The sequence below is a fragment of the Ammospiza nelsoni genome, chromosome 7 (genome assembly GCF_027579445.1).
Source record: "Ammospiza nelsoni isolate bAmmNel1 chromosome 7, bAmmNel1.pri, whole genome shotgun sequence".
Taxonomy (NCBI): domain Eukaryota; kingdom Metazoa; phylum Chordata; class Aves; order Passeriformes; family Passerellidae; genus Ammospiza; species Ammospiza nelsoni.
In genome coordinates this window covers 29,867,702-29,878,970 of record NC_080639.1, presented here as the reverse complement: position 1 = coordinate 29,878,970, position 11,269 = coordinate 29,867,702, and the positions used below count along the sequence as shown (strand labels likewise).

Genomic DNA, 11,269 nt, shown 5'->3' with positions numbered 1-11,269 from the left:
GAACATGTAAACTAGTTCGGGGGATAGTTTACTTTGCATAAGGGCCTATGAATATGCAACAGGTTGATGTAAAGGAAAAATATTTAAGGGGTATCTCCGAAGATAAGTGTGCTCTTGGTTGAGTGCCAAGACGCACCTGGCCTGGCCGTAATAACCTTTGCTTTATCTTTGTCCTTTATTACACTTTTTTAATATCACAGGAGACTGAACATGTTTTTCACAGGACATAGAGCAGAGCTGCGCCAGTGGTGATGCAGGTTGGACATGAGGAGGGATTTCTTCACTGAAAGTGTGATTAGACACCGGAACGGGCTACCCAAGGATGTGGTGGAGCAGCGGCCCCTGGAGGTGTTTAATGAAAGGCTGGAGGTGGCACTGATTGCCAGGGCCTGGCTGACATGGTGGTGCTCGCTCACAGGCTGGACTCGATGAGTAGGGAGGTCTTTTCCAACCCGATTCTGTGACTGTGTGACCACTCACCTGCAGGGCTCGGTTTTCCGCTTAATTCATGTAAATTATACGGATTCCCTGCGCCCTGAGGAGAGCTGCCCGTCCCCCAGGGGCGTTCCCTCAGGGAGCAGGGGGGCGGGGCCGGGCACGCACCGCCCCTCATGGCCCGCTTAGCCCCGCCCTTTCCCCCTCTCACCTCCTATTGGTCCGCTCCTCGCCCGCTCTCCGCCATCCCCGGCCGCGCTGCCTAGCTCACCTCCTTCCCCTTCCCGCGCCCGCGCCCGCCGGCGCGCCGCGAGGCGGGGTGGTTAGTCCCGCCCCCTCGCGGACGGACCGGGTGGTGATTGGCCGGCGGGGGCGGGGCAGGAGGGGGCGGGGCCGGGCCGGGCCATGGCCGCGCCGGGGGCTGCGCGGCCCCGCAAGGTGCGTGAGGGCCGGGGCGGGGAGCGGGCGGGGCGCGGGTCTCGTTCGGGGCCTCCTCGCCAGAGTCCGGGGGTGCTCGGGGGGATGGGCGGGCGTCGGGGGATCCCCATAACGACTCCTGCGCGAGGTGGGGCCTTCCGAGGGCGAGCCCGGCTCGCACCGCAGCCAGCTGACGGCGGTCCTGAGGCGCTGCGGGCCGTGCTGAGGCTGTCTCTGCCCGAGAGCGGCTCCAGCGGAAGGCAGCGGGGATCAGTGGGGTCTGAAGAGGAAAGGCTGGAGGGGCTGTGTGTTCAGCTGCGTGTTCAGCCTGGAGAGGAGATGGCGGGGAGCGGACCGTACCACTGTGTATGAATGGCTGCAGGGGTGTGGGAGGATGCAGCCCGGCCCTGCTCGGTGCGGCCGGGCAGCAGGACACGAGGCAGCGGGCACAGACCGATGCACGGGGAGTCCCACCCGAACACCAGGAAGAACAGGTTGTGCAGAGAGGATGTGGAGTCTCCCTCACTGGAGATGCTCAGGAACAGGTCAGGATGCAGAGCTGTGCCATGTGCTCTGGAATGCTCTGCTTGAGCCACTGTGTCCCTTCCAGCGTCACCCATGCTGGGATTCTGTGACTGTGATTGAGTTCCTGTGCTGTGTGCTCTGGCCATAGATCATTCCTAAGGCCCCCACAGTTCAGGTCTGTATTTATGAAGCATAGTTTCCATTTGAAACACATTTGTACATCAGCTCTTGGTGAGTCCTTAAATGTGTGGAAATTAACAAAGCATCTCGCTGTCAAGGCATATTTTGTGAATTGAAACCCACAAGTCTCAGGTTGTACTGGCAGCAGTTGCACCCTTGCCTTGAGAGCTGTAATGTCCCTTGGACCAATCCACCTTGGCAAAAGTTCTTGGAATTGGTGGGCAATAGTAGTCTTCAAGTGTTGTGAAAATACTTTAAAAAATCAAGGTGTATTTCTGTAACCAACAGGCTCTGTCTTCTGGAAGGCTGTCAGGAGCAACTAAACTAACAAATGGAAGAAATCAGTAAGACCTTATTCACTAATACCCTTTTAAACTGAGTGTATATGAGCATTTGGAAGCCTTATACTTGTCATGCCTTAATTGAACAAAAAATCCTTGTGTGTATATATAAAACATTTTGAACTGAAATGTTCTAAGCAGCCCTTGAAGAGACAGGCACAAACTGAATAGAAATTTTGCATATAAAATACAGATTTCACTCATCGTGTTTTATTTATAGAAAGACTGAATTTATATAAATACTAGCTGTAGAGAAGACTTGAGTAGAGACTGAATTCTTCTTTGACATAAATTGTTAATAAACAAATAATTGTTATTATTTGCTTAACATGTTTGTTGCAGCCATGAAAAGTTTTCAGGAATAGAAAGTTACTTTGTTTCATGATGAAATTAATTTCCTTTTATTTGCTATTGTTGAATGAAAGTAAGTGGTGTTTTACTTTTTTCCCATTAAGGAGGTGGTATAAACAGTGAATTTCACTTTTTCAGGTTTGGCTTAAAGAAAGGATGCCATTCTGGTGTAAAATTCTGTTCCACTGAATCTGCCAGTCAGGTAATTAAATGGCTCTTTAACACAGTCATCCCTGTTATCTAAAGAGAAGAGAAATTGGAATACCTTGAGTAACAGAAGAAAGCCAGATTAATTTAGATCCTAATTAATTTTCATTTGAACCTGAAATTGCTCCTGCAAGGCAAGCAAGAGTGTCTGCACTGTATCTTACAGATAGGAGCAAATGGGCTTTGTGTGCAGTGAATTTGGCTCTGACAGATCTCCTCAAGGCACAGGATACATTTTGCAAACAAATAAGCTGCCTATGGACAAGGTCTGGCCCTCACAGATGCGCAGCTGCCCTTGTTACTTTTTTGTGTTGGAAGGAAAGAGTACCACAGTGTGTGCTGCAGTAACTGGTTTTGTGTAGTCCTGAGCCAGTTGTCTGCAAAATACAAGTAGGCTGTATTGTTTAAATGTACATGGAAATGAGAATAAAATACATACCTGTAATTAACCTCAAATGGAGCAAATGGACAGGGGTGCAACACACAATTTACTTATTTTGCAGAATCTGTGTGTTTGCAAACTTCCATGTAATGGAGGTTTGCAAAGTAGTACATGGGAAATGATACATTTTTTTGTTAATGAGTTGTTATTTGTCTGGTGGCAGATTGGGGTACACTCACCTCTAAAACAGCATCTTGGTTTACTGAAAGGAAACAGTGCTACTCACTGACTGACTGCAGTGCTCTTTGTGCAGGTTGATACTATTCATCATGGACTTGACCATTGTGCAGCTTTACTGAAGACCATCTTACAAAAGGAAGCTACAGGTTGTACCTATAGAAAACACAAGTTACATTTCTAGGTTCTGTAATACTCTCTTGATTTGTTTTGTTGACCACTTTTTCTTTCAATTAATACCAGGAAGGGAGGCTGTCCATAAACAATCTGGGAAAACAACTACCTTTAAATGTACTTCCAAGCCTTTGCTAACCAAAGGAAATACTTCCAAGAAGAAAGGGTTAAAAAGAATCAATACGCCTTCCCCTGTTCAAAAAGAAATTGGTAAGTGGGCTTTCTTGGGCTTGATTTATTTTTTGTTCAAGCAACCTTGAAAGACTCCTCAACTTAGTGAGATTCAGCAAGGCTTCACATAATTGTTGCCATTTGTTACAGGTTGATCCTGGGCTGGTTCCACAAAAGGATGTATTATAACCTTTTAGAAACCTTAAATGTTTACTGAACAATTACTGACATTCACAGGTGTTCAAAATTCAGGTGCATGAAAGTTGAATCTGTTTACAAATATCAACATTATCAGGTTTATCTGGTAGGAAGTGTGGAGGAGAATGGTTATACCCTTTCCCTGTTTCTCTTGGACAGGGAAGCATTGCAGTCCTATGTCTCAGTTTAGGATCCACAGCTAGAAACTCACCTGAAGTTCAGTGTCCAGCCAGGCTTTTCTCAAAGAAGGATTTGTGGAAACAGAGAAGTGTGACTAGGAATGACAAGACCTCAAATGGTTTAGTGGTCAAAGCACTGAATAGAAAGGTAGATGGACTGCTGTCAGCTGCTTTGCTCCCAGGGGAAATATTTCATTTATTATCATTTCTGCCTCTCTGCACACTTCGATGCAATTTTCAATCCAGTAGATGAGTGGGGCCTATGGACAGGTGTGTAGCAGAATCCCCACTGGGAATTGTAGGAAGTTAGCATGTGGCTGATCTCTTCCCAGCACTGTAAAATTACAGAGTTTTAATTATACCTAAGCAGAGATTTCAATAATTATTTTAGAACTGGCCTTCTGTAGGATTTAAGTCTTTGTGCTTCCTTCAAGGACAGCTGCCTGTCCAACTGGTTTAGGTTGTTCTGTCTGGAAGAAAAAATTGATGGATTCATTTGCTGGTGAATCAAAATCTGACTGGTATCCTGGGCCATAGAATCTTTGTTTCTGTTTTCAAGGGAGCCTTCCAGAATCTGCCAGACAATACAATGGGTTTGTGTAGATCAAGAAGACAGGAAACTTCAGCTGGAGTTTTTTGTTCTTCTTTTTTCTACAGTGCCAATATCAAATAGAAAAGTTGCCTCATCTACCACACCTGCTGAGAAGGAGTTTTCCAGTGCAGCACAGACTCAGATGGTTCAATCAAATCATGTGCCTTGCAGTGACCACTCTCCTGGGGCATATCAGAAACTGTATGAGCATGCGCAAACTCAGATGTCTCTGATAACCGGCCAACCCCCACAGAAGAGCGATGAAATTCCTACTGTAGCTCCTTCTCCTACCTCAAACCAGGGTTAGTGGAACTGTTAATGTAGAGTTGACTATTTAACTGCATGAGTTTTGCCCACATTGCCCTGATCTATAAGTGTTGTTTTCTTTTAGGATGTCAAAATGTTACAGCTTTGAATTATCATTTACCTACCTCCACATCAACACTATCCCTGCAGCATTCAGCTAATTCCTTATCCACTCAGTCAGTAAGTAAAAGTTTGATTCTCACTATCAATAAACATTGAATTAGCACTGTCTACTTATTTATACATTTCCTTGTGTCAGTTTTCCTAATAATTTCCCTTTTAAAAAATTGTGTATTTCACACTGTAGTGATGCTCAGACAAAACGTTGCTATTCAAAACACATTTTATGTAGACACCAAAAATTGAAATTGGAGGCATTTCAGCTGGCTGCTTGCTTCTGCCTGGGGAATTCTGTAAAGTGCAGCAAACATGGAAAGTGCAGGAAATTATTGATTACTGTTAATTGCATTCTCAGTAATGCACACTAGGATCATTAAGCAACTTCTGACAGAAGACTTCATATATCATATGGAGCTTTCCCTGCCAGTGATCAAGGCAATTATTTCTTCAGACATGCTGTGTTATCTTGGAGTCACATGTTAAAATGCCTGTGTATTTCAGGGTATAGAATAGAGATGATGGAGAATACCAGCTGCCACCTCAGGAAATGTAGCAAAGGGCTGGAATTTACCTTGAATCTGTAAGACTGTAGATTTACCTTCCATCTGCAGGCAGTCCATGTATAGCTAGTGATGACCCTGACTTTTAAAAAATTCACCTACTTAAAATACTGAAAGGTAACAGTGTTGTCCTTTATATTTCTTTTCTTCTCTGTTTTGCTTGAATTTAAGAAACTGCTGAGGGTTTTCATTACAGAACAGCTGTAAAAGAACTGTGCTTTAGTGTTGCCAATAACATAAAAGGTAATCTAAATCAGATTTACATTTTAAGTCCTTATTATACAGGAAAATTATTCCATTATTATTTGTAGTTCTTATAATTAGCAATGAATGAACAAGTTTACATTGAATCAGACAAGGGTAGTGCTGTTTGGGATTCTTCTCCTAAAGATTTAAAAATCATGTTAATTTTTTGTTTAATTAAAATATCTTTTATGCAGGGAGTTCCTGTAGACAGTGCCAATGAATGTGTGCCAGAGATGGGAGGACCTGTGGTTTGCCCAGTGGTTTCTCCTGCTGCTGCTGCACAAACACAGTCTGGAATTGCTGTTCCTGGTGTGATCCCCTGTACAGCACCAGGAGCATTAACCCCTTCAGTGCCTGCATTGGTGCCAACACCTTGTGCCAGAGAGGTGGCCCCAGGCCAAGAGCAGCAGGTCAAAGAAGCAGATTTGATGAGGTGCATACAGGCCCTGTTACAATCCCATGAGGTGCTGAATGGCAGGACTGAGCAGAGGGGCCATCATCACTGTCCAGCAAAGCATGATGGCTCATGTGACACAGAGGAGGATACTCCTGAGGAGCACAGTGAGGACCTGGTCAGTGAAGAAGATGAATTGGATGTACTTGATGTATCCCCAGTGAAAGATACCAGCTGCAAGACAAGTTGTGTGAAGAAAGGTGTAAAATCTAGAAAAGAAAGTCCAGAAGAAACAGCCCATAAAGTTAGGACTGTAAAGTATCTTCTGGGTGAGCTCAGAGCACTGGTAACAGATCAAGGTGAGGACATTTTCATTGTGTGTTCATAGAGTTTTTACATACAAATAACACAAGAGCTCGATTAAAGGAGTGAGCACTTCAGTTTATGCAAGTTGTATATGTCAGGTGATATGTGACTTCTTACTGTGGCTTTTCACAGCTGTAAAACCTTCAGGATTCACTATGGATAAGTATTAAATTATTTTTATAATATTTTAATCTTATCATGACAGCAAGATCAAAATTGTTGCTATTCCACATACAGAGCTTTCCACTGAGAAGGGTCCTGGTGTGGACAGATTGCAATAGCAGTCCCACCTAGGCTGGTTGGAAAGATGGTGGGTTGATTTTTATTGAGGATGTAAAGCATAGTTTTCATACTCAAGCTTAACAATTTAAAATAAATCTAGTTAAAGATTAAATTTTCTTGGGGGAAAAAAGCACCAGCTACTATTAAATCACTTTGCAGATTGCTTAATCACATGTAAAACATTAGTTATATTACAGATTTATAGGTTTATGGAGTCTCTTTCTTCCCTCACTTCCTGCAGGTGACTCAGAAGTGCTGAGGTTGATGAGTGAAGTGGAGGACTCTGTCTCCCTGCTCCCAGCTGTGGTGGGAAGCAGGAATCTCCAGGCTGAAATAGCTCTGGCTCTGCAGCCCCTGCGCAGTGAGAACGCGCAGCTGCGCAGGTGGGGAGCTCCTCGGGGAGCCTGGCCTCACTGCCCTGCACCTAAAGCACCTCCAACTGCTCTGCCTTCAGCTGCCTCTCTTAAGGCTCTTCCCTTCTTGTCTGGGCGATATTTGTGAATTAGAAAGTGTGCTGCTAAGGCCATACACTCCAAAAAGCAATAATTAACATGGCATGGCTTTGGTATTTTGGTAGTATCAGTTACCTCATGATGGGGCCTTTGACTGGGTGGGGTGAATGCATCACTCTGAAAACTGCACTAACAAGACAAAGTTAGCCTGCTCATGTTCTTTTTGTAGTTTATTCTCAATGCAAAAGTGTCTCTCATTTCAGAGGGTTACAACATAACTGGGTAGCATTTACTTCAGGAGAGGGGCTATATACCAGATATTTATCAGATACTTGGAAAGGGTCTTTTGTGTTGAAGAAGTACCAGAATGTAAGAAAAATATGTTATTAAGACTTCTTTATGTTTCTGAAATATTCCCTGACATTTAATTCTCAAAAGCAACTTCTCACCAGATTAAATTAAAGTGCAGTCCTTTTGAGTGTATTCTAATATTTCTGAATTTGTATTTTTTCACAATTCACATTTAGGAGACTAAGAATATTAAACCAGCAACTTAGAGAACAAGAAAGCAGTGAGAAGACATCTGGACAGAGCTGCAGCTATGAATGTAAAGTACCAATAATTTTGCTTGATAGGGGTATATTTTTTGAAGCTTTATTACCATAGATATATAATTTTTAATTTATATATCTGTAGTTTCATATGTCTGTATGTATTGTGGCCTTTAGTGGTCGCTGAACGAAGGGGATTTAATGCTGGAACTGCATTTGCATGGAGTGTTGGGCTGTTTTAGACTCCACATACTAGGATTTGGCTGTTCAGCTGCCAAGCAGGTTATTTTTGCTTGTGTGCCTCTGAAAATGAAGATGACTGATTAAATAATTAAGAAGAAAGCTTGAAATTTATCTTGTTGAAAAAACACCCCACAATCCTTCTATCTGTTACCAAAATTCATATTACCAAGATAATTATAAAACTCAGTTTGGTTTAGAAATTCAAGCTACCACACAAAACACTTAAACATTTTATGTTTTACCTTTGGTAGTGGTTTCTTTGCAGTCCTTGAATATGATGCTCCAGAGTCAATTGAAAGAATCACAGAAAGGCCTTGATTCACTGCAGACTAAAAATGAAGAACTACTGAAAATAATAGCAAGTCAGAAAGAAGAAAATAAACATCTTGCAAAAGGTATTCAAGATAAAGAAGAAGAATTGCTAGAAAACAAACAGCATTATGACATTCATTCCACCAAGCTCAAGATTGGTGCGTATTTTCAATTTGGTTATTCTTTGTTTAGCATTTTAAAAGTCAAAAGAAGTAATTGTGTAAGTTCTTGTTGGCATTTCAGAAGTGGAAGAGGCATTAGGAACTGTGAAGAGCCTTCAGTTTAAGCTGGAAGCTGCAGAGAAAGAAAATAAGATTTTGGGTATAACATTACGTCAGCGTGATGCAGAAGTTAAGAGACTGAGGGAATTAACCAGGTACTGTTGGCTAAGGGTTTTTTTGCCTCCTGACATTATTTTTCTTTTTTAAAAATCTTTCTTGTTCCTTGGGGTTTTGGGGTTTTTTTTCCCATCCTGTGGATTACTATGGTCTTAGTATCTTGGTGGTGGGAGATCACATAAGCTAAACCTTCTCTTTAAAGTTCATTTTGTTACAATGCTGCTATAATTTTGTTTTAAAACAGAGGTGTCATATTCTGTGACTTCAGTTCTGTGGTAAAGTAACATACTATCTGCCATAACTTATGTGAAGTCTTAACTCCTAATAGCAGATCTATTAGATCTGTAAGGATCTATTAGCCAAAAAGAACTATTGCTGTGAATTTATTTTATCTTCAAAATAGTGGCAAGCTGGGAGATATAAATAGCTTTTTGCAGCTGTATAGTGGTGTGTATCTACAATTGCTTTGGATATGTTGTGCTGAGAAGAAAAAACTGTTGTGTGCTATATTTTTAGTTGGGACTGATTGGAACAGCAGAATATTTTGGATAGACATTTCAAATGCTTCTGTAGAAGTTTAGACACTTCTGTGACTGCTGTGCTGACCACCAGGTGGTGGTAGAATGATGTCACATTACACACATGTTTGTGTGTATATGCTAGAGCAAATATCTAAATGTTCATCTCTTTTGATGGACAGAGCAGTAAGTTAGAAGAATTATTTCTTGTATTATGTTTTTTTATTTAGATTCAATGGGAAGAATAATTCAGTAAACCTTTCTCAGTAATTTTGGTAACTGCTTCTATCTGCTTTGTAGCAGTTTCTTGGCATCAATTTATTTCATTGTGTGCTGCTCAAAGCAGGTACACCAGCAATAATCTGGACAACTTCACTGGGTTGTGATATTTTTGTTACTTTTTAGCCACAGTGAGCTAAAAAGAATTCAAAAAACTTGGAATTGGTTCACATATAACAATATCTAGAGAGTGCATTGCAACTTTGCCACAGCCTGATAAATCTAATGTTTTTTTCTTATGGAAAAGTTTTTAATTATTTATTTTTGGTGACTGATTTTGAATCTGTTTGGTTGATTTTACCTTGACAGAACCTTGCAGGGCAGCATGGCCAAGCTTCTGTCTGACCTCACAGGGGACAGTGTTAGACCCAAACCTGAGAAATTTCTCTCAAAGTCTCGTTTGGAAGACCATGAAAAGCAGATGCAACCTGAGCTGTTTCCTGGGAGTACTTCAGTAATGACTTACCTTAAAACATTAGAAATGGATCATATTTTGATAGATCCGGACCTTCAGTTCCCAAATAAAATTGGAGAAGTAGAAATGAAAAGTCTGTCCTATGACAAGTTTGCTGCTGAAGGAAGTAAAATTAACAGTACATTCACAGAAGAACAAACATCAGCTCCCAGAGGAGCACCAGCTCCACTGAAGCAAGATGCAGAAACAGGGAGTGATTCTGGAACTTTACTAGATGACCAGACCAAGCTGGATGAGACAATTTATATTCCACTGACCAGCAGTGCCTCTAAAAAACAGCAGCCAGTCTCTGGAAGAAGTGGTGTGCCACCCCAGAGCAGAGGGGCTTGTCAGAGGCTGGATTACCACTGTGAGCTCCCAGGCTCTGTGCAGCAGTATGGATGTGAGGATCCAACTCTGGTGGATAAATTAAATGCTGGGTACAGTGTGAAAAAGACTGTGGAAAACACTCCTGAAGTTACAGGGGGTAAAGCAAAGCCAGAAGGAGACCAAGTCCTGAGACCAAGAGGCATTCCAAGTGGGGCTGCAAAAGATGTCATGAATAAAGCAGAGCAGCCTCAGCCTGGTCCATACCCTTGTGCACCAATGCCATTTCCAGCAGGGGTTTCTCAGAAAACAGGCAGTGAAGCAGCTGATTTTAGCTGCATTTCATTTGATGATTTCTCAGGGAGGTCTGACTGGAGTGCATCTTCTTTCTCAACATTTACTTCTCGAGATGAAGAGGACTTTAAAAATAGCTTAGCAGCCTTGGATGCCAACATAGCTAGGTTACAGAGGACTCTGCAAAGTAACATGAGGAAACAATGAGTTTGAGAAAGCAAAATGGGCTGCAGCTATTTGGATAAATTAAGTTTTTCTGAAGTATATTAAGTATGGTACTGATATGTATATTTGTATGTAACAGCTTGTTCCTAGCTGTCTCAATTATGGATAGAATTTGTTCCTCATTAGGCTGTGGTGCTATTCCCCTTGATGTGTTCAACTTGAAATAACTGGCTTTTTATATAAAATATAAATGGCTTTTTAAATTATTTTATACTCTTGACTTGCAAAATTAAATGCACTCATTTACTTGTGTTTTTTTTTCCTTCCCCTAAGAACTTTTGTAAGGTGCTGCACATGAGCAAGAGGTTCCACAGGTAGAGACCAGGGAGGAGCAAGTTACAGAGCAGTGCTGAGAGTTACAGTTGCTAAGTCAGGATTATGCTATTCCAAAAATAAAGACAGCCATCACTGTGGGATTTTTAGTGTATGATATGTCCTATGAAAGACATGAAGAAATCCCTTTTCACTCACCACTGCTAAAACTATTTTCTCTTTGCACTGTACCTCAAGGAAGTTGATGAAATGGAGAGTCCAGACAAGGGCAAGAAAAGGATCATCAAACTTCCATTGCTTTCCACAATCCTGTTATAGGGCATGCTTTTACAAATATTTG

At 42.0% G+C, this 11,269-nt stretch overlaps 1 protein-coding gene across 3 annotated transcripts; it reads left to right on the top strand.

The window, feature by feature from the left end:
- Positions 1 to 831: 831 nt before the first annotated feature.
- Positions 832 to 10,902, top strand: CCDC14 (coiled-coil domain containing 14). 3 transcript variants are annotated; one of them, XM_059475871.1, is made up of 13 exons: positions 832 to 873; positions 1,846 to 1,901; positions 2,388 to 2,451; positions 3,152 to 3,224; positions 3,319 to 3,459; positions 4,455 to 4,691; positions 4,781 to 4,875; positions 5,816 to 6,374; positions 6,905 to 7,046; positions 7,643 to 7,722; positions 8,161 to 8,379; positions 8,465 to 8,597; positions 9,666 to 10,902. In XM_059475871.1, exons 1-13 carry the CDS (start codon positions 841 to 843, stop codon positions 10,636 to 10,638), a joined length of 2,805 nt encoding a protein of 934 aa, XP_059331854.1. In that variant the 5' UTR covers positions 832 to 840; the 3' UTR covers positions 10,639 to 10,902. The 3 variants fall into 3 exon arrangements, with proteins under 3 accessions (XP_059331854.1, XP_059331856.1, XP_059331855.1); XM_059475873.1 differs by having other exon boundaries at positions 844 to 873; positions 3,138 to 3,224; XM_059475872.1 differs by lacking the exons at positions 832 to 873; positions 1,846 to 1,901 and adding an exon at positions 1,279 to 1,397.
- Positions 10,903 to 11,269: the final 367 nt, after the last annotated feature.